Below are 19,118 nucleotides of genomic sequence, written 5' to 3'. Positions count from 1 at the left end.
GCGTCCGGGCCCTGTGACGACCCCCCTAAATTTAGTGGCCCTCGTATGGTCCGTACCTGCCCATTCACTGCGTCCAGCCAGCCACCGGCAGCCATCGGCTTCTCAGATTCTTCCACGGACCACTCTTCCTTCTCTCTCTCCACTCGCAAAACTCCTTCGAACCCGCAACCAACCCTGGTCCCTTGTCACCCGGGCCAACAGAGAACGTTTTTTTTTCTCTTTCTCAGCCAAGTCTGACCAAGTCTGACCTGACCTGATTGACCCTGCTCTTCCCTCCCTTTCAGCCTATACGTTCGCTGTACGCTGTATTCACACTCTCCCCCCTCATTGTCCGGTCAGCCTCTCGTTCAGACAAGACAAGCAAGCAAAGGATCATTTCGAAGATTGTATTTGTGTTGCATTATTCAAACTCCGTCACTGCAGACCGACAAGATCACGCTTCTCTCCCCTCGACATGACCTCACCCTGGAAGAAACAGCCCGAGGATGTGGTAGACAGTGTCCTCAAACGTGCAGAGTTGAGCAAGGTAAGCAGCAGCATACACCTCGTCGTTCGAAAAAAAAAAAACAAAAAAAAACAAAGGAGGCATCTTCTCCTTTATTTGCCCACCACACCAGACAACTGACTCGTAAAACCTGCCCTCCTCCTTGCAGATTGCTCGACACCTGCAAAATCGTCTCGCCCTCGCCCAGTTCAAGACCAAGCATGGCTGGGAGGACCTCACCCTCGACACCATCGAGCCCAAGTTCGAGGAGGAGATGCGTCGCAAGCGCGCCCTCGAGATCAGCGACGTCCACTCGGACTCGTCGTCGAGCGCATCCGACCTGCCCTACCCGTCCGGGCGCAACACCCTGATGAGCTCCCCCTTAAAGGCACCCTTCTTCTCCGACGCCGTCGGCTCCAGCAACGGCAGCTCAGGCCACCGCAAACGCACATATCTTGGTGACCTAGACAATGCGGCCGCCTCGAGTCCCAGCAAGCGTTTCCGAGTCTCGCCCACGGCACGCAAGTCGACGTCGTCTGCTGCCGCCGCCGCCGCCGCCGCCGCCGCCGGCGGTGCAAGCTTTGGCGGAAGCCATCTGGGAGGACATGCGCCCTGGAAGGACACGCATCAGCTCACCCAGTCTTCGCCCATAAAGCCTCGTCGCCAGCAGCACTTCACCACTTCCAACGGACCCGATGTCTCCTTCTTTCAGACCAACCTCAACCTAGCCGTCCCCTCGGACGATGACGACGATCTGCTCCCCGCACACTCATTCGACATTCGCTCCTCGCCGCCGCGCACACCGCCCATGCGTACGACCGGCCGTCGATCCAGGGACGCCACGGCTAACTCCAGGACGGCACCCTCCGGAGCTGGTGGTGGAGGTAAGCCCGAAGAGGGTGCGGATCTCCTCATCTACCTGGCCAACTCGCCCTCTCCGGCCGTCAAGAATGGCGGTCGCCGCACAGCCATGGAACCGCCATCGACCCCACCCCAAAAGACAAAGAACCTCGACCTCCCCTCATCCATGATGATGACGCCCGGGGGAGGCAACCTGTTCCCCAACACGCCTGGCCAGACGTTTGACTTTGCCGACTATGTCAATATCACGCCTAGTCCGGCGCAGAAGCCGTGGAAGACGCCCGTACCCCTGTCTGCGGCGCGGACACCGCTCAGCGCAGCCAGGCGACGTCTCACGTTTGACGAGCCGCTTTCTTGATGTAGCCTCTTCATCTCCTTTTCTTCTACGTCAAACTCGACATTTTCTTGTGTACATGATACCACGACTACGAACCGAAGCCACACCCCTCTTATCTTACACCCCCCCCCCCCCCCTTTTTTTTTTTTTTTTTTTTTTTTTTTTTGTTTTTTTTTTTTTTATTTTTTTTTTTTTTTTTTTCTCTGGGTGCACTAAGTCTTCAGCCGTCTTCATCGTGTTTTGAACCAAGCAGGCGTTGGAGGGTTTGGTAGTTCCTCTCTGGTTAAGTCCTAAATTTCTGCGGGTAAACCCATCACTCNCGTTTGACGAGCCGCTTTCTTGATGTAGCCTCTTCATCTCCTTTTCTTCTACGTCAAACTCGACATTTTCTTGTGTACATGATACCACGACTACGGTCCGAAGCCACACCCCTCTTATCTTACACCCCCCCCCCCCCCCTTTTTTTTTTTTTCTGGACTATGTCTCTCTCTCTTTTTTTTATTAATTTTTTTGACCTTTTTGTCTCTCAGCTCTCTTGTTCTTCTTCCGTCTTCATCGTGTTTTGAACCAAGCAGGCGTTGGAGGGTTTGGTAGTTCCTCTCTGGTTAAGTCCTAAATTTCTGCGGGTAAACCCATCACTCTACGCGTAAAACGCGTGAGGGGGAGAGAGCCAAAAGCGGGGGCGGCGGTGTAAAGCGAGATCCAACCCTTTTTTATTTTCTTTTTTTTCTTGCTTATGGGATCTCTCTCTCTCTCGATAACTCTTTCACTGTTGTTTATGGGTAGCCGTGGGATGATGAATGGTTAATACAACATGGTATTTTGAGACTCATTCTGTAGACTTTTTAATATTAACGTGATTGTCGTCCATTAACGCGTCCGTACGTGTCTTGTTCGTGTTTCTCCTTTTTTTTCGTGTCGCGTGAGATGTACGGTTTAACCAATAACGATGTGTTGAGTGCTTGTATCAGTATGATGTCACGCGTTTTATTCTCCTAGTTACTTGAATGGCATGACTCTCTGCTCGTACTTGACTTCTACGGAGAAACATCCCTAGATGCTTTGTTTTTCCCTTACAGACTGACCAATGAATATATAGATGCCTTAAATGCTGTTTGTACAATTGTATATAACTGCTTATACTATGCGATGAAACTTTTGTCTGCCGCTTAGGCGTGCTACGATTGTTTTGGGGGGGAAAAGAAAGAATGCTTGCTGAATGTTGCAATAGGTATCAAGGTTTCACAGATGCCCAACGCCGTATGTTCCCTCCTTCGGAAATCAAACCCCGCCCTTCCTCGATCCCATCCCATTCCGTATACTGATTGAAAAACCTTACACGGCATTCCCTATCCTCCTAGGAGACAGATACCCCCCCGCAGTCCTTGGCAAAGAACCCATATCAGGTCCAGGCTCACCCCACTCCTCTGCAGCGGCAGAGCCACCGGCACCGGGAGCGGGAGCAGGAGCGGGAGCAGGAGCGGGAGCAGGAGCGGGAGCAGGAGTGGGAGCGGGACTCAATCTCCTCCTCGCCCCCTCGAGAAGACTTGGCATCCTCGGTGACGGGACTGCAAAGGAAGCGTCGATCTCGAGGTCAAACTGGTTCGACTTGACCGTATCCGAGCGTGCGAGCGAGGTGGTGTCTGTCGTGTTATTGTTCGGCTGCAGCCGCTGCATCTGCAGTGGCTGGGGACGTAGGGTCACGCTGGACCGGGTTGCTACCGAGGTGTCGGTGTAGATGGACGATGGTACGACCCTCTGCTTCTGCCTCTGCCTCTCCGACAGGCCCTCGAACGGCACCGCTGCTGCTGCGGTGTCGGCGAAGGGATTCTGATTCTCAGACGAGTCGGTGAGGGGATGGTTGTTGTTGACGTCTGGTGAGTCGGCAAATGGATTCTCGGGGACGAGCGTCGGCAGCGTCGGCTCGATACGGTCGGCGGGCTGCTCGTCCATGAGGAGACCTAGACCGCTCCTGCGGGCTTCATCGGCCCTGCTGTACGGCGTGGAGAACCATCGGCTGCTTCTGCCGTCGGCGGGTTTCTCTTCGTCGCCCCGGCGGCCATCTCCGGTCTTGTTGAAGGGGACGGAGAACCAGTTTGCGTTGCCGTTGCCGTTGCCGTTGCCGTCGCCGCTGCCGGGGCTGGTACTAATCCCAGCAGCAGTGTCGATCTCTCTCTTCTTTCTATCCCTGCTGCCACCAAACGGAACGGAGAACCAGTTCGATCTGAGCGGAGCAGCACCCGATCCGGACCCGGACCCGGACCCGGACCCGGATCTGAACCCGGGGGATGCGGTAGGCGTGGCGGCGGTGCCCAGTCCCATCCTCCGCGACAGGCTGCTGATCTTGTATGACAGCGCGCCGGCAATCTTGGTGCACCGGGCCGTCGGACCCACGGACGCCGTGTCGAACTCCCACGTCCTGGCCGAGTTGGATGCGGCGGCGGCCGAGGGCGGCGGGGCGAGGCTGAAGGCGGTAGGCGGCGGAGACGGTCTCGGTCGGTCGGCAGCCTCCTCCATGACGGGCGTGCGTATCCTGTACTGCTCGTTGCGGCGGATACGTCTGCGCCACAGCCACAGGATGACGAAGGCGGCCAGCGCGGCGCCTACGGCGGCACCCACGACGCTGCCTGCTATCACGCCCGTCCTCGACGATGCACCCGAGGCCGAGCCCCCGTTGGAGGAGTCGGCGTCCGAACCTATCGGGTTCTGGCTTATGCCGTTCCCGCTGCCCCCCCCGTCGGCGTTGTTGCTGCCACTGCCGGCACCGTTGTTGGTGTCGGGGGCGACGGTCGTCGTCGCCCCGCCGGAGAGGGTGGTGGTGACGATGGACTCGGCCGTGGTGGCCGCTCCGCCACCGCCGCCGCCGGTGATGACGGTCGTACTCCCGTCCGCGGCTGTGCTCGTCGTCGACGGTGCGTCCCCCCCACCTCCTCCTATCGGAATGACGACGGGCTGGGTGATGGCCGTGGTGACGCTCGTCGTCAGCGTCACGGGTGCATCCGTCACCACCGACGTCACCACCCCGCCCACGCTCGTGACGATGGTCCTCAGCGTGGTGAGCGTGCTCTCGAGGACCTCGGTCGTCTCGGCGACGGACGTGACCGTCTCCACGGCCGTGGTCGTCTCGCTCTCCTCCCCTGCCGTGCCGCCAGTCGTGGGCGCCACCGCCACCGGGGGAGGCACCGCGGCGGGGGGAGGCACCGCCGCCTCGTTCGTTGTGCCGCTGCTGACGACGGGGGCGGCTGCAGGTGGAGGTGTTGCGACGGGAGGAGGGCCGGTGGTGGTCGCTGGCGAGGAGGTCGGACCACTGCTGCTGCCGGACGTGGTGCTGACGGTTGGAGGGACCGCGAATGCCGACTGCTGCGCTCCCCCCCCTCCTCCGCTGGTGCCCGGTGTCGGTGTTGCTGATCGGATCGGCGTCGAGGCCCCAGGGGTTCGCGGCACAGCCGTACACTGTCTCCCGCTGATTGAAGTGAGGAAGAATCCGGCCGGTAAGGATGCCATGGCGGTCCCCTTAGTTTAGACCCTCTTCTTGTATTCCCTTTTTCTCTCTGGGAAGACTATATTACTTCGTTCCCCCCCCCTTCTCTCTGTCTGTCTCTCTCTCTCTCTCTCTCTCTCTCTCTCTCTCTCGTATATGTCGTATGATAGAATGAAAAGCCCAAAACGGGGCGGGGGGTTTCTCGTCGTCGAGCGAAGGGCACCAGGCCACTTTCACTATATATATAAAGATACAGATGAAACAGCGAATTAAAAAAAAGATATGAAGAAATGAATACGCACAAGAAGAATAGAAGAACAAAGGAGATGAAGGAAGAAAAAAATTCCCGATGTTAACAACGACGATGCATAGGGAGAAGAGTAGAGAAAGAAAGGATAAGTCGAACAATAGCAGGAACACATACGCAAGTACGAGCAACGTAACCCTGGTACCACCACCCTACTGACACGTCGCTTACAAAGAGGGCCCTTGGGACTGCATCGTTGATCTCGCCGGGAATCAAGGGGCGTCCTTTTTCTTTCCCTGACTTTCTGCGACATGACCTGAAGCAGATCCGGGCTTTTGAGAGTCTGGGCAGGGGGAGAGGGGGGGCGGAGTATCGATCGGTGCGGACTCCATGATGGAGGGTGTATTAATCTGTACAGATTAATATATATATATTTAATACTCGTGCTGATATTAAGAAGCGAGTCGCCATCGACCCAGTCATTTTACGTTATTCGCCTCATCTGTCTCTCCCGGATGCAAGAAACACAAAAACTCGATTCTCAGACCGGATCGGCCTTTTTTTCTTTTCTTCGGGAGTCGCGAGGTTGGATGTCTTTTTCTTCTTTTTCTACGTGAGACTTGTACGGCCACAGATGGGATTTTTAAAGGGATCTTTTTGGTGGGATCAGCATACAAGGTCCTTTTTTTGATGTACGATAAATGATATACAGAGTACGGATATTATAGCTATAGACTTATGGAGAATTCCTTTCGTCCCTCTTCTCCTTGATTGATGTATACCTTCACCTTACTGCGGTCTGCTTGTTTAGTTCAAGATTATTTATTCATGTAATATTACATCACGGATATGAATATAGAACGGTGAAGTCAAAGAAGTTTATTTAAAAAAAAAAGGGTAGAAAATTTGACAGAGAGATTAAACCCCTGCAACTCAAGAATAAAGAAGACAAATTTTGGCTCTTTTTTTGCCTTCGGGACTGCCCTTCCCCCCCCCCCCTCCTCTACTCTCCCGATCCTATGGGATGAACTTGTCAACGTCTGAAGGGAGAGGAGAGGATTCGTGGGGGAACATGGGCTCTGAAACACTGTCGAGCAGCCCCCCTCTTCTCCCCCTCTCCCCTCTCCCCCCTCATGATGGACGTCACGCTGTATGGGCAGACTCTTTTTCAGCTCTTGGACTTTCCTTCTTCCTTTTCTTTCTTCTTTTCAATAGTCGGTATTCGATACGACGCATCTGATATGACTTTTATCTCCTGTCTCTCACTTGACTCTCTTTATCAAGAAAACCATGGAGATGTATAACATATATATATATATACGGAGAGTGTAGACGAGAACGCTCGAAACCCTTGGCGTTCGTCTGAAACACGCACAGCGCGGACTTGGTCTCATGACAAGTGCAGTCCAAACCCCTGTCTAGTGTATTCACTTAATATATATCATTCATCATGGCGTAATCCGTAGTCGTACACTCTCTTCTTCCTCTCCGTCCTCCTCGTCTTCTTCTTCCTCTCTCTCTATTACGGCTACTGGTATGGACAGAAACATGCGATTCTGTAGTGACGAGCAAGCGTAAAACGTACGGTAAGACTTCAAAATCACGTGTTTGATTTTTTTTTTTTCTTTCTACAAAGAAAGAAGAACAGGAAGATGTAGATTAAATCAATAAATCTTTCATAAAATAAGACAAAATCCTAGGCAAAGCCTGGGCGGTCGGTTCCTTTTTAAGGAGGGAAGGCGCGACGATGCGTTCCTTCCACTCGTCTCACCATCGATTTGGTCTCCGTCTCATCCGTCGTTTCTTACCTAAGAATGTCGCCAAAGAGGGGTAGTATGTGGAAGACACACACGGAGGAAAAGACAAAGAGAGAGGGGGAGGAGAGAAGTGGTCGAGAGTGTCGACTGATACCGCAGAGAGATGAATAGATGGATGAATAGAAAACAAAACCCAGAGATGCTTCATCCCTCGCAGTCTAAGAAGAATGATTACCGTACGTGGCAAGACATCGTTACCACGGAGCTTGTTATCGAGCTATGCTATTCCGTCTGCTCGGAGTCTTGCAGAGCTGCACCCAACCGCGAACGTAACCTCTCCCTCTCCTCCTCTCTCTTCTTCCTACCTAGACCGACAAACCACGATGCACCGTGCCGCATCCCTGCACAGACTGCACCTCACTCAACAGCAGACGAACCTTGCCGACTGGCTGATACTACTGCCAGGAATAGTACACGTGGTGACGACGGCAGGTACGAGTACGGATACGGTCAGCCCGGGCCACTCCCAGCCACAGAGTCGACATGCTCGTGTCCGTGTCCGACACCGTCCACCGATACGGCCAACACGGGCTACGCCTACCACGTCTCGCACGCCCTCGGCCCCGCGAGACCCCAGCCCGGCACCGTCATCCTGCTGCTGGCCATGGCGGCGGATGGCACGTACGTGTGGACGCCGCGGGTCATCCTTCGGCCACCAGAGGTCTCTCCCCCTCCCTGATCCGAGACAGGCTCGTAGCCCCCAAGCGCGGCAGACCAGACCAGGGGAGGGAGTATGCCGGTCCGACCCTGAGCAGATAGATGATGGCCGGGGAGCCGTCCGAGATTGGCAACGGCGACATGAAAGTGGACGGGTTATCCGTCGTGCAACCCATGTCCCAGTCTACCGACACACACCATGTCTGCTGCAGTTGACTAGACTGGCCGAGATAATATCGTGCAAGGTAGGTCATCGATCACGGCCGTTGACTTCAAGCTGGACCAGATTATGCGCAACCTACCCTTCGTTTCCCCCTCCTCTTCGCCCGCACAGCCATGGACGGGATCTGAGTCACAGACCGGCCTAGCCCTCCGTCCGAGGAATACATGGTCGACTCCCATCACCCAGCACCAGCTGGGTAGGCTACACGGCAGTCACGTCAGACCCGTGGGCGATAGTATGCCGAGCGTGCCTCGGCGTGCCTGCCTCTTCGGAGTCCGGGACGCTCCCCTCGTATCTCGGAGACGGCCAAGGGGATGGTCGTCTCGATCACTTTGGGGGAGGGGCTGGTCTAGGGGTGGGTGAATCGGTCGGGTCAACGGCGGCGGCGGCAGCAGCAGCAGCAGCAGCGATTGGGTGGATGGGAATGGCAACGGGAATGAATATCTGGAACAGCCCGACGCAGTTGATGAGCAGTCATAGCTCATCACTGCCATCTAGTTTACCTCGTGCAGAGCTGGGCAGGGCCAGTGGAGGTGGAAAGAGAGATGTTGCGGGGACGGCTGGTCTGATGGGACGGTGCNTTTTTTTTTTTTTTTTTTTTTTTTTTTTTTTTTTTTTTTTTTTTTTTTTTTTTTTTTTCCCCGCCCTTTTTTTTTTTTTTTTTTTTTTTTTTTTTTTTTTTTTTTTTTTTTTTTTTTTTCCCGCTGTGTGTGTGAGAGAGGACCCTTGTCTACATGTAATATTGCGTGACATGTATAATAAAAGGGTAGCGGCGAGGAGGAGGTCCAAGGTCAAAGGTCGGGAGGCGGAGGGAGGGAGGTAGGGAGAGAGTACAGAATACCAGAGACATTGGCGAGACACGGAGAGAGGAGAAGACTTTGTGTGACACGAAATTGATGAGGCGAGGAGGGTTGTTGTTGTTGTTCTTGTTCTTGTTGAATTCCAGAGATTGGCGTATCACCGGGTCTCGCCAGGCAGGTGATAGTCGTGACATTGACAGGGTGATGAATGAATTCCAGTCTTTGATCTACTTCTACTCTTTCAATCTCGAGTCTACTCTCTAGTCTTGGAGAGGGGGAGAGGGGGAGAGGGGGAGAGAGGGGGGGAGGTTCTTTCTTCTTTCTTCTTTCCCCCCTATCTCTTTCTGCAAATCTCTCGGTTCTCTCGATTCTCTCAAGTCTCTCGTCTCTTCTCTTGTACACTGTACAGACAAATTACGGGCTCACATGTCGGAGACATTCGATTAGGCGGAAGCAGCCAAGATAAAAATTCCGAGAAACTACATGCATGTGCCTTACAGATGATACTCGTAGTAAGCTCTGCAATTCTGTTGAGTAATCATAACGCTAGTCATATCGATTGCTACGGTAAAGAGCATTGAAAAAAAAAATGAAATGAAAAAAAAAAAAAAGTATTCAAACTGCTGCTGCTGTGGCTGCCACGGTTAGGCCTAACGTGTGGCAGACGGGAAGCGGCAAGCGGCAAGCGGCAGACGGCAGACGGCAAAGCGGCAAAACGGCAGAGCGGGAAGTCCCACAGCTGCACGTCAAAAAAAAACCGACATTATTAATAATAATACTCCGTGCAAGAAGCTAGTGAATATAGAGTCTACAGGTTAGTAGATATAGAGTTTAGTAGATAGAGAGTTTAGTAGACATAGAGTCTAGTAAATAGAGAATCCAGTGACTATAACATGACAATATGTGCGAGTACCGATAGTAGATTAATTAGCATACATGATATTACATAATAATAATAATATATATACGAGAGTCAACTCCAGTTCCGTACACGTGAGGTGCACAGTAAGTAAGCAAAGCAAGCGCCCATGAAACGAAACGACACGACGACTGGTGCCTCTCTAGATGATAGTATCTGCATCTCCTGCTATCGACGGCTAGTAGTTACCAGATCCTAGCTGAACCCGACTACTACGTTACATGATTACGTGCAGTTCCTAGTCAACCTCGACTATCATCAGGTTATAGAACATCCTTCTTGAAAATCTCGACAACTCCCTTCATTAATCAACCTTGGTCTACGGGCTCCGAAACATGCCGGAGGATGAGAGTACGGTAGAGTGTGCGTGCGTGTGAGCGGGGAGGACCAACCGGGAGAAGCAGCAGCTCTCTCGTCCATTCCTTGGTGAGAAGGATGCCCTCGGTGATACAGTGTCACATCGTCGACGACTGGGACCTCTCTCTGTCTCAGTGGCGTGCCGCTCCTCCCGAGACGGGTATTCTTCATATGTAGTTGGTATTGGGGGGGGGGGGACAGGAGAAAGGTCGCCCCTCCTCTCTCTCACCTTGACTTGCCCTTGCAGATTTCCAGGGCATTGGACTTGATGTGTCTCCATGTCTGTCCTCTCTCACCATCTCGAACACCACACCATCCACTCCGCACTGCCGCCTTCCCCGAGACTCCGACCAGCCAAGGCGGCACGGGATACGGACGATATTGAACACGTATGATGACGACTCCATCTCCCATTACGTGGCGGCCAGGGCAGATCCACTAGCTCGCTGACATGCCATCTTTGGCCTTCCTCACGCGTCGCGGAGGGCTGGGATCGGGGTCGTGTAGAGAGGGTCTTCTTGGATTCGTGATGTCTTATCATTCCGTTATAGATCTCCCATCTATCCCGCCCTCGGATCTGTAAGATATCATTTGGGGGGATTTTTTTTTTGGGGGGGGGGGGGSGTTTCTCTTCTTCTTCTTCTTTCTTCCTCGTTCTTTTTCTCATATATCTTTAATGACAGAGAAGTTTCCAACGAAGAATTACGAGGGAGATGACTACGGTGACTTGGCCAATGTCCTCTATATGACGGACAGGACGACACAACGTCCGTTATCTCAACCACACAACTCACCCATGCACAACCAAACTCGATACACTTCTTGAACTCATATATACGTCTTGTAAGAGAGGAGAGAGAGAGGAGGGAGAGAAGAGAAAGAGACAAAAAAAGGAGACACACACACACACACACAGAGAGAGAGAGAGGAGGGAGAGAAGAGAAAGAGACAAAAAAAGGAGACACACACACACACAGAGAGAGAGAGAGAGAGAGAGAAAAGATGCCCTTCTTTACTTGTGGCCCGGAACAGGTCGACGAATACCCAGACGACATCGTCTACCCACTACACACACTCGACACGACAAAGACCCTCAAGAAGCTCAATGTGCTGTGGACCTATCGCTTCAACGACGTGCTCGATGCCGACAAGCTGGACGCCTCTCTCACCCGACTTCTCGAGATCGGTGACTGGAGGAAGGCAGGAGGGAGGTTGAGAACCAGGCTTCACGTACGTCGCATCCGCCCCTNTGGACGCCTCTCTCACCCGACTTCTCGAGATCGGTGACTGGAGGAAGGCAGGAGGGAGGTTGAGAACCAGGCTTCACGTACGTCGCATCCGCCCCCCCCCCCCCCCCCCCCCCCGACTCTCTTCTCGTTCCAGCTCCTCCCCTGTACCGGCATCCATCACCTTCACCTTCATCATCATGAGCTAACCCATGCGCAACGCGAATAATATAGGATGGTCGGCTGGAGATCCATACACCGAGAGACTACTCGGCCAAACGCCCGGCCACGACCTTTACGCGCTCCGACGAGACAGACTGCTGCATAGCCTGCCACCCGGTAGCGAGCACCTTACCGGAGCAGTCGGACGAGGCCTACGCGCAGCGCTGGAACCAGGACCTCACACGGCTCGCCCTACGACGAGACATCCCCACCACGCTGCAGGGCTACACGGACCGGGACGTGCCCATGATATCCGTCCACGTGGTGTCGTTCCGCGACGCGACGCTGGTCGGCGTGGCCTGGCCGCACGTGCTGATGGACGCCGCCGGCCAGCTGGAGCTCATGAGGGCGTGGTCGCTCGTCCTGGCGGGGAGGGAGGCCGAGGTGGCGCCCGTGCTGGGTGCGCTGACCGACCCCCTCTGGGAGGCGGCTGGGCCCGAGGCGGGCGAGAAGGAGCCCTGCCTGCTGGAGAAGGCGAGGATGACGCTCCTGGGCGTGGTGCGGCTGGTGAGCAGGCTCGTGTGGACCGAGGTGGTCGAGGTGCCGCCCGAGTACGGCGTCATCTTCCTGCCCAGACGGTCGGTGTACGAGATCCAGGCGCGGTGCATCGCCGACGGGCTCGGACTCGACGTCAACAGCAGCGACGAGTCGGTGACGACGGCCAGCCAGGAGACAAAGGCCTACGTCGGCGTCAACGACGCCGTCACGGCCTGGCTCACCCAGCAGGTCGTACTGTCGCAGGGCACCGCCGCCGCCGCCGCCGCCTCCGCCACCACCACCCGGGGACAGAAGGGACAGAAGCGGGAGCGGCAGCGGCACGTCACCGTCGTGGGCGCCCTGAACGCGAGGTACCGTCTGCCGTCTCTGCTCGACGCCCCGGGCGTGCACGTGCAGAACATGATACTCGCCACCTTCACCTTCCTGAGCCCGGGCGTCGCCCGCGGTCCCCTGGGCGGCATCGCCCAGGCTCACCGTCGCTGTCTGCGCGAGCAGGCAACCCAGCGCCAGGCCCAGAGCTACCTGTGGGACAGGCTGCGGGGGCACGCGTCGGCGAGGGACCTCCGGCCCTTCTTCGGGGACCCGGGCGCCCTGCTCATCTTCATCAACAACCTCACCAAGATGGACATGTACAACGTTGCAGATTTCGGCCCGGCAGTCGTGGAGCAGACGACGCAGAAGAGAGGGGGGGAGGTCGGTGGAGCAGTCGAAGCAGGGGACGTGAGGCCCGGAAAGGTGGCCTTTTACAACATGAGGGCGTACAACACTACGGACAGGGCGGGCAGGAACTTCTTCACCATATATGGAAGAGATCACGGTGGTGGCTGCTGGATCGGCGTGCATCTGGCGCCGAGGACATGGGAGAGGGTGAATAAGGCTTTGGAGGAGTTGTGAGGGGATGTGCATACTCGGCATTGACATTTTTCTCTTGACTAGACCCCCCCCCCGTATATACTCATGCGTATTATACTACTTTTTTTTTGGGCAGGGTCTGCGGTCTACATCATGTGTCTCTGATGATTGATGACGATGGATGATGGATGCTGTTGGGTGATGATGAGATGCATGCATGGTATAGGGTGAGTGAAGAGAAAAAGCTGTCTTCTAAAGAAAACCCCAACCCCCCCCCCTAAAAAAAAAAACAATGGACGCCAAGACTGCAGAGGCCCCCCCCTGTGAACAAGGGTCGGGCCGTTGACCACGGGACCTGGATGCAAGTTGACAGCTGCAGAGGATAATACTGAGGAGCTGTGCCATATTACCACTACTACGACCAGTATTACTCGTATCATTAACTACTCGTACGGCACGGCATGATTAGTAGCCTGCAGAGACAGACACGGGCTACAGGCCATAGATGCACTGTTATAGGACTCAACTTGGCTATACTGAGTACTGATACGATTTGGGGTGCTTCCCTTAGTAAAAAAAGAAAGGAAAAGAAAAGAGAAGAGAAGAGAGGAGAGGAAAAAAAAAAGACTTGTGAGTAAAGAGACAAGAACCTTCAGTGGCTCCTTCCCCCTCACTTCCTTTCCTCTCCTAGAAACTCCCTCTCCTTCCTCCTCAGACTCCCCCGCCACATTTTCACCCTCCACATCCTCCACACATCCATCCTCCACACCTTCATCAATTGTTTCATCTACTTATTCATATCTTATTCTCATCTCTGCTAATCATCCCTCATCTACAGAGAGAGCAATCAATCTCTGGGACAGTTGGGGACAAGCTATGCATCCTGACCGTTGTCTTTCTTCTTCTTATGCTAGTAACCTCTCCTCCATCCTGACCTGGCTCTTCTCTCTCTCCGATCCCTCCCCCTCTTGAACCGACTTACCCCCACATTAGAGAAAGGCGCCTAATTCGTGCAGCTGGGTTAATATCGCGTGTCTCCTCTCATCCGCCACCGTCACCATCACTCATCAACCCCACCGAATGGAATAAATAATACAGCTCACTTGATCGAGTACATTTGCATCTCATCATCCCCCTGCATCATGTTCGCGACCTTTGGTGTCGGTGTGTTCATCCCTCCCCCCCCCCCCCCCCCCCCCCCCCCCCTCCCCCAACTGCCAATCCACAGCCGGGGCTGGAGCTAGAGCGCTCTATCTACTTCGTGCCTCACACCACCCCACCGGTCTGTCGACAGCGCAGAGTCGACCCGATGACGGAGCAGCCAGCCAGCCCAGCCCACGAGGATGCATCGACAGCCGCCTCCAACTTCCAGAACTGACTGACAACCCACAGGCAACGTGAGGCCGAAGAAGATCGACCCAAAGGATGTGCCGGAACCCACTCCGGTCATCCTCCCGCGGTACCAGCCCGTCGCCACCCAGCCAGGCTCCCAGCCCCCCCCATCAGAGTCCCTGACGTCTCTGCTGGAGCACACCGGCCGCGTCAATGGCTCCCTCATGGGGCCCGTGGGGCTCCGCGCCCTGGGCTTGGACCTGTCCCTGGACGTGAGCAAGGAGGACCTGGTCCCTGACGCTGCCTACGTGCCCGACTTCGAGCAGTGGGACCGGCTCAGCCAGGACGATGCGCAGGAGCAGAACCAGTCGACGCGGAGACCTCTGCGCAACGGCAACCTGTCGCCGGGTTGCCAGACGTACCTGGAGCGCACGCGCGAGCTGTCGCACGCCAACAACGACAGCTTCCGCACGGTCCGCAGGATCCCCCCGCCTCGGGGCAAGCAGCAGGCCCGTCTAGGTAACGCCTACGAGTTCTTCCGCTGCCTCGAGACCATGACGTCCTTCTGGGACGACCCCACCCAGCCGCCCGACACGCCGCCGTCACCCGAGGAGACGGGCAGACCCGACGAGGAGGCGGGCGGCCCGTCGACGTCGGACGGCAAGCCGGCGGCGGAAGCGGGCCAGGACGACGGCGACGACGGCGGCAAGCCCGTGCGCACCGCCTCGGGCCAGTCCATGCCGGCCGACTTCCGACAGAGCCTCATCGTGGCCTTCATCAAGCTGGTAGCCTATGACTTTGGATGCAGCGTGTCCATGGCGCGCAACGAGCCACGCCTCCAGCTGAGCTCACCGCTCGGCTCGCGTTCCCCCCGGAAGTCGTACATCCCGTCGACATGCGCCTTCGTATTCCAGAGCCCGACGACGCGCGAAGCCGCCCGTGGCGGGCTGGTGTACGGGCCGGTGGCGGCGGTCAGCGCCCGCGCCACGACGGACATGACCAAGCCGGACGTGGAGACGGCTCAATCGCTCGACCTGGCGCGCGAGGTGGTGGCGGCCCTCATCACGGCCCAGCACCGCGCCCGCGAGGGTAAGGAGGAGGTACGCTTCGGCGAGGGACAGTGGTGGACGCAGCAGAAGAGGTGGGGAGGCGGTCCGGGAGGTCCGATAGGTCGCGAGATTGACCGCGACGCCGTGCAGGGTGATAAGGATGTCAGGCCGACGTCTGGCGGCAGCGGCAGCGGCAGCGGCAGCGGAGGCGAGGGAGGGCCCCCCCTGGCCAAGAAGCCTCGCAAGAACATGTCTGCGTACGACAGCTATCGCATGGTGCGTCCGCCGGCGGGGACGTGGGACAAGAAGGCGCGGTACGAAGCCATAGGCAAGCTCAGGGGTGCCGACTACGACGACGTGCTGGTTATCAGCTCTCTGTTCCACCACGTGTCGATCCTGCGGGTGCGCGTCCCCGACAGGTTGCTCGAGGTGTTGGGGGGAGCAGAAGGTGGCGCTGACGGTACAGGGGTTCAGGCCTGGAGAAGTCCCTGGTTTGACCTGTACGACGTGCAGCAGAGGATCGAGGCGATGCGGTACATGTGGTGCGTCATGGCGTATATGATGAGGAAGGACGAGGGGGATGTTGTCATGAGGGATGCGTGATGCACGTATCTACGAGTACATGTACGGGTCTCGCGTGTACGAGTCTCGTGTAACGACGGTATATATGGCATCTGCGGGAAACAGTAGTAATATCTATACTATACATTTGGCTATACTTGTGGAATCTTCGATGGTCTTGGTATAGGCCATTGCTACTACTACTATAGCTACTATTGTCATGATGATGACAACGACATCTACTGCTGCTGCTGCTACCACTACTGCCACTACTACTAAATACCCCATTGATCTCATGTCAATAGTAGAGTGGTAGACCGTAGTATAGTGATATAGTCACTGGCAGTAGTCGTAATCTGTGTACATGTAATACTGACCGTCGGACCCGGAAGTTCGACGTTTAACACCATAATCAGTTAGCGGGGGAGAGGAGGAGGGGGATGATCTTTATTCATTCCCGCCCTCGCTCGCCCTTTTTTTTGTTTTTCAATGAGAAAAAAAAAAAGGAACTCTCCACAATCCAGCTGGGCAGGGATCTGTGTTATTCCACGTTTTCATCATCATCATCATCTTTTCTTTTTTCTCCCTCTTCTTTTTGTCCCTCCACGTGATACGGAGTACTCCTCGGATGATAGACGGCAATAATAGGTAGTGACATCTGATCTGACCCTCCGGCACTGGGTGATGGATGGTCAGGCAGGTCAGACAAGGTTAGACAATCGGTTGCATGCATGTATCCGTGGTCAAAAGACTCTCGAGTAACAATACTGGTAGGGTCCGGTAAGGCCAAGAGGTTGAGAATATCATCATGAACAAGGGATTTTTTTATCCCAATCTGAAATTTCTTCTTCTTTTTTGGGCTGTTCAAGTATCTGTCTGTTTGTTTCGTCGATAGCACACCGGTAAATTTGAATATGTACGATATTCCGTCCTCTGCGTATTGCGAGTTATATATATATATATATATATGTATTGCCTTGTTTGTTTCGTTGGTATCGTGCCAGCAATGTACTCCGTTCTGTACTACGAGTCTGTCCCATCATTCGTCGTGTTGACTATAGAAGGATTGATTGTCCGGCATGGGATGAACGGGTTGATATGGAGTAACGGAGTATAATTACGTGTACCACCACGGAGTAACGAGTATAAGTATTATAATCACAAGACATGGGATAGATACAGTGATACACTGCATCTCGTACCTGAAACTCGTGCCTGGACTGTGCTATAATAAATACGGTCTAGTACCTGGCTCCTACATGTACGAGCTCCAGTGGTTTTTAGCAGTAGTTGGTAGTGGTAGCAGTGATGGTGGTATTACAGCAGTGATTAGTGATGGTGGTATATAGTCAGCGAGTAATGGTTATATAGTGGTAGTGGTGATGGTGGTGATGGTGGTGGTAGTAGCTGTAGTCGGCAGTAGGACTCTCCTGGTGAAAACGAGGTGAAGCCGACAGAGTGGGCAACCAGTACAGAGGTGATACACCTACCTCTACGTTGGGTAAGAGGAAACGGGAAGAACAAGAAGAACGAGAGATGGAATGATGTCGATGATATCACATCATCAGGACAGTCCGCAACACCGTACGTTCACTACGAGCATCCCGTACACGCACACGTAGATGACGTGCAATGGTTCCCTTACAAGTTACGGGTACTCCGTAGCGTCTCCTTCCCCGGGGCAGAGCCTCGATCCGACCCCTGCAATTCCTATCATTTGCAGGGGGCGGGACGTCGGGGACGCCGCTGTGGTCCGGAAAGAAGCGTGCGGCTGTGTTCAAGGGGGGGTGGGCATACAGAGAGTAAGATCATCTTACAGGTGGCAGCGCCGAAGCGTTAGGTGGTGGCCCGCGGGTGGGTGGTATGCTGCAGCCTGTAGAGCCTGTAGCCTGTAGAGCCTGTAGCCTGTAGAGCCTGTAGCCTGTAGCCTGTAATAACGCCATCTTACAGTGGAGTGGCTGGATCCGGTCTGTGGCTTGCTCCGCACTGCCACTTCGTCCATAGCTGACATGGGGACTTCTGTCCTGCATGTGGTACCACTACAAGCACATGTACTCGTGCCTGTATGCTGCCTTGATGCTCCGTATTACTCGTACGTGTATAGAAATTATGATACACCTGTACGCTCCAACATCGGACACTCCGTAAGGAGAGACAGGAGACAGGGAAGGGGGAGATTGGAAATTTGGAAGAGGTAGATGTAGGTTGGATATGGGCATGCAAGGAACCTGCTGTTCTGTCATGTGTATAGTAAATACTTGTGTGTGTGTGTGTGTATGTGCTCGCATGTACTCGTTCTCAGTATCAGCCCAATTCCTCGTACTGGTGGTGTATCGGCCAAGTACGAGTACCTGTGCATGTACTCACTCATAGACGGAAGGAGCACACGAAGTCCGAGCTTTTTAGTATGTAATCTTTACAGATCAGATGGAAAGAGCTCTGTGAGAGGGAGAGTCACTGAATATCAAATTATCCATCAATACCCAAGAGAAGGAACGGCCAGCTGCGACTAGAAGAACACTAGCACATGGTCCGAGAAGATTTGGCATAGGCTCTTGCGGAGTGCCACAGGTCTTGCAGGTGGCTACAGAGTGCTGTAGAGTACTGTGGAGTGCTGTAGAGTTCTGTAGAGCCTTACGGCTATGGAGTGCTGATGCAGACTCGATATCGCTACCCGTATTGCATGTACGGGGTGATACTAGCGACTCGGCTGCCATATCTAGCTCGGGTACAGTCATCTATCTGTACGCATCCCAATGGTATTCACACCCACCACCAACACGGCCAAATCTGTTGCTGCTCTTTCCCTATCCTTCCCTCTCTCTCCCTGTCTCCCTCCCGCTCACACTGCCCCTCTCTCCTCTCTCCCTCCATCTCTTCTCCTTTTCCTGCTACGGCTCCTCTGCCCTCCCGTCTCTCTCCTCCTCCTCATCACCGCTTCTTCATGTCCGAGACGATACGACCGAAAGCAGATACAAGCACATGCATGTATGCACATGTGCATACTTCTCCTTGCCCCTGTCTCTCATCTCTCATCATCATCCACTCGCACGCCAGTGACGCCACCCTTTGATACCTCCTTGCCTCCTCCCCCCACCCTCCCCCCCCCCCCCCCACACACACACGCGCGCGCGCGCGCGCACCCACACACGTCTTATCCACCAAGCTTGGTTATCCATTGTCGAGTCTGGGTGA

General features: G+C 54.7%; 5 protein-coding genes across 5 annotated transcripts; 4 read left to right on the top strand and 1 right to left on the bottom strand.

Annotated features, from left to right (window-relative positions):
* Positions 1-454: 454 nt before the first annotated feature.
* GMORB2_1944 (Whi5 like) lies at positions 455-1,703 on the top strand (the record flags this gene model as incomplete). The annotated part of the gene is made up of 2 exons (XM_035463924.1): positions 455-526; positions 654-1,703. The coding sequence occupies 2 exons, from the start codon at positions 455-457 to the stop codon at positions 1,701-1,703; spliced, it is 1,122 nt and encodes a 373-aa protein (XP_035320188.1).
* A 1,314-nt stretch (positions 1,704-3,017) lies between these two features.
* On the bottom strand, positions 3,018-5,186 carry GMORB2_1943 (uncharacterized protein; the record flags this gene model as incomplete). The annotated part of the gene is made up of 2 exons (XM_035463923.1): positions 3,018-3,828; positions 3,934-5,186. The coding sequence occupies 2 exons, from the start codon at positions 5,184-5,186 to the stop codon at positions 3,018-3,020; spliced, it is 2,064 nt and encodes a 687-aa protein (XP_035320187.1).
* Positions 5,187-7,446: 2,260 nt separating this feature from the next.
* GMORB2_1942 (uncharacterized protein) lies at positions 7,447-7,906 on the top strand (the record flags this gene model as incomplete). Its single annotated transcript, XM_035463922.1, has 2 exons — positions 7,447-7,496; positions 7,633-7,906. The coding sequence occupies 2 exons, from the start codon at positions 7,447-7,449 to the stop codon at positions 7,904-7,906; spliced, it is 324 nt and encodes a 107-aa protein (XP_035320186.1).
* Positions 7,907-10,634: 2,728 nt separating this feature from the next.
* On the top strand, positions 10,635-13,023 carry GMORB2_1941 (uncharacterized protein; the record flags this gene model as incomplete). The annotated part of the gene is made up of 3 exons (XM_035463921.1): positions 10,635-10,709; positions 11,216-11,413; positions 11,644-13,023. 3 exons carry the CDS (start codon positions 10,635-10,637, stop codon positions 13,021-13,023), a joined length of 1,653 nt encoding a protein of 550 aa, XP_035320185.1.
* A 1,100-nt stretch (positions 13,024-14,123) lies between these two features.
* On the top strand, positions 14,124-15,965 carry GMORB2_1940 (uncharacterized protein; the record flags this gene model as incomplete). Its single annotated transcript, XM_035463920.1, has 2 exons — positions 14,124-14,145; positions 14,374-15,965. The coding sequence occupies 2 exons, from the start codon at positions 14,124-14,126 to the stop codon at positions 15,963-15,965; spliced, it is 1,614 nt and encodes a 537-aa protein (XP_035320184.1).
* Positions 15,966-19,118: the final 3,153 nt, after the last annotated feature.

Source organism: Geosmithia morbida, assembly GCF_012550715.1.
Source record: "Geosmithia morbida isolate 1262 chromosome Unknown scaffold_11, whole genome shotgun sequence".
Taxonomy (NCBI): domain Eukaryota; kingdom Fungi; phylum Ascomycota; class Sordariomycetes; order Hypocreales; family Bionectriaceae; genus Geosmithia; species Geosmithia morbida.
The sequence above is the reverse complement of the archived record's forward strand: the minus strand, read 5'-3'. Positions and strand labels throughout refer to the sequence as shown.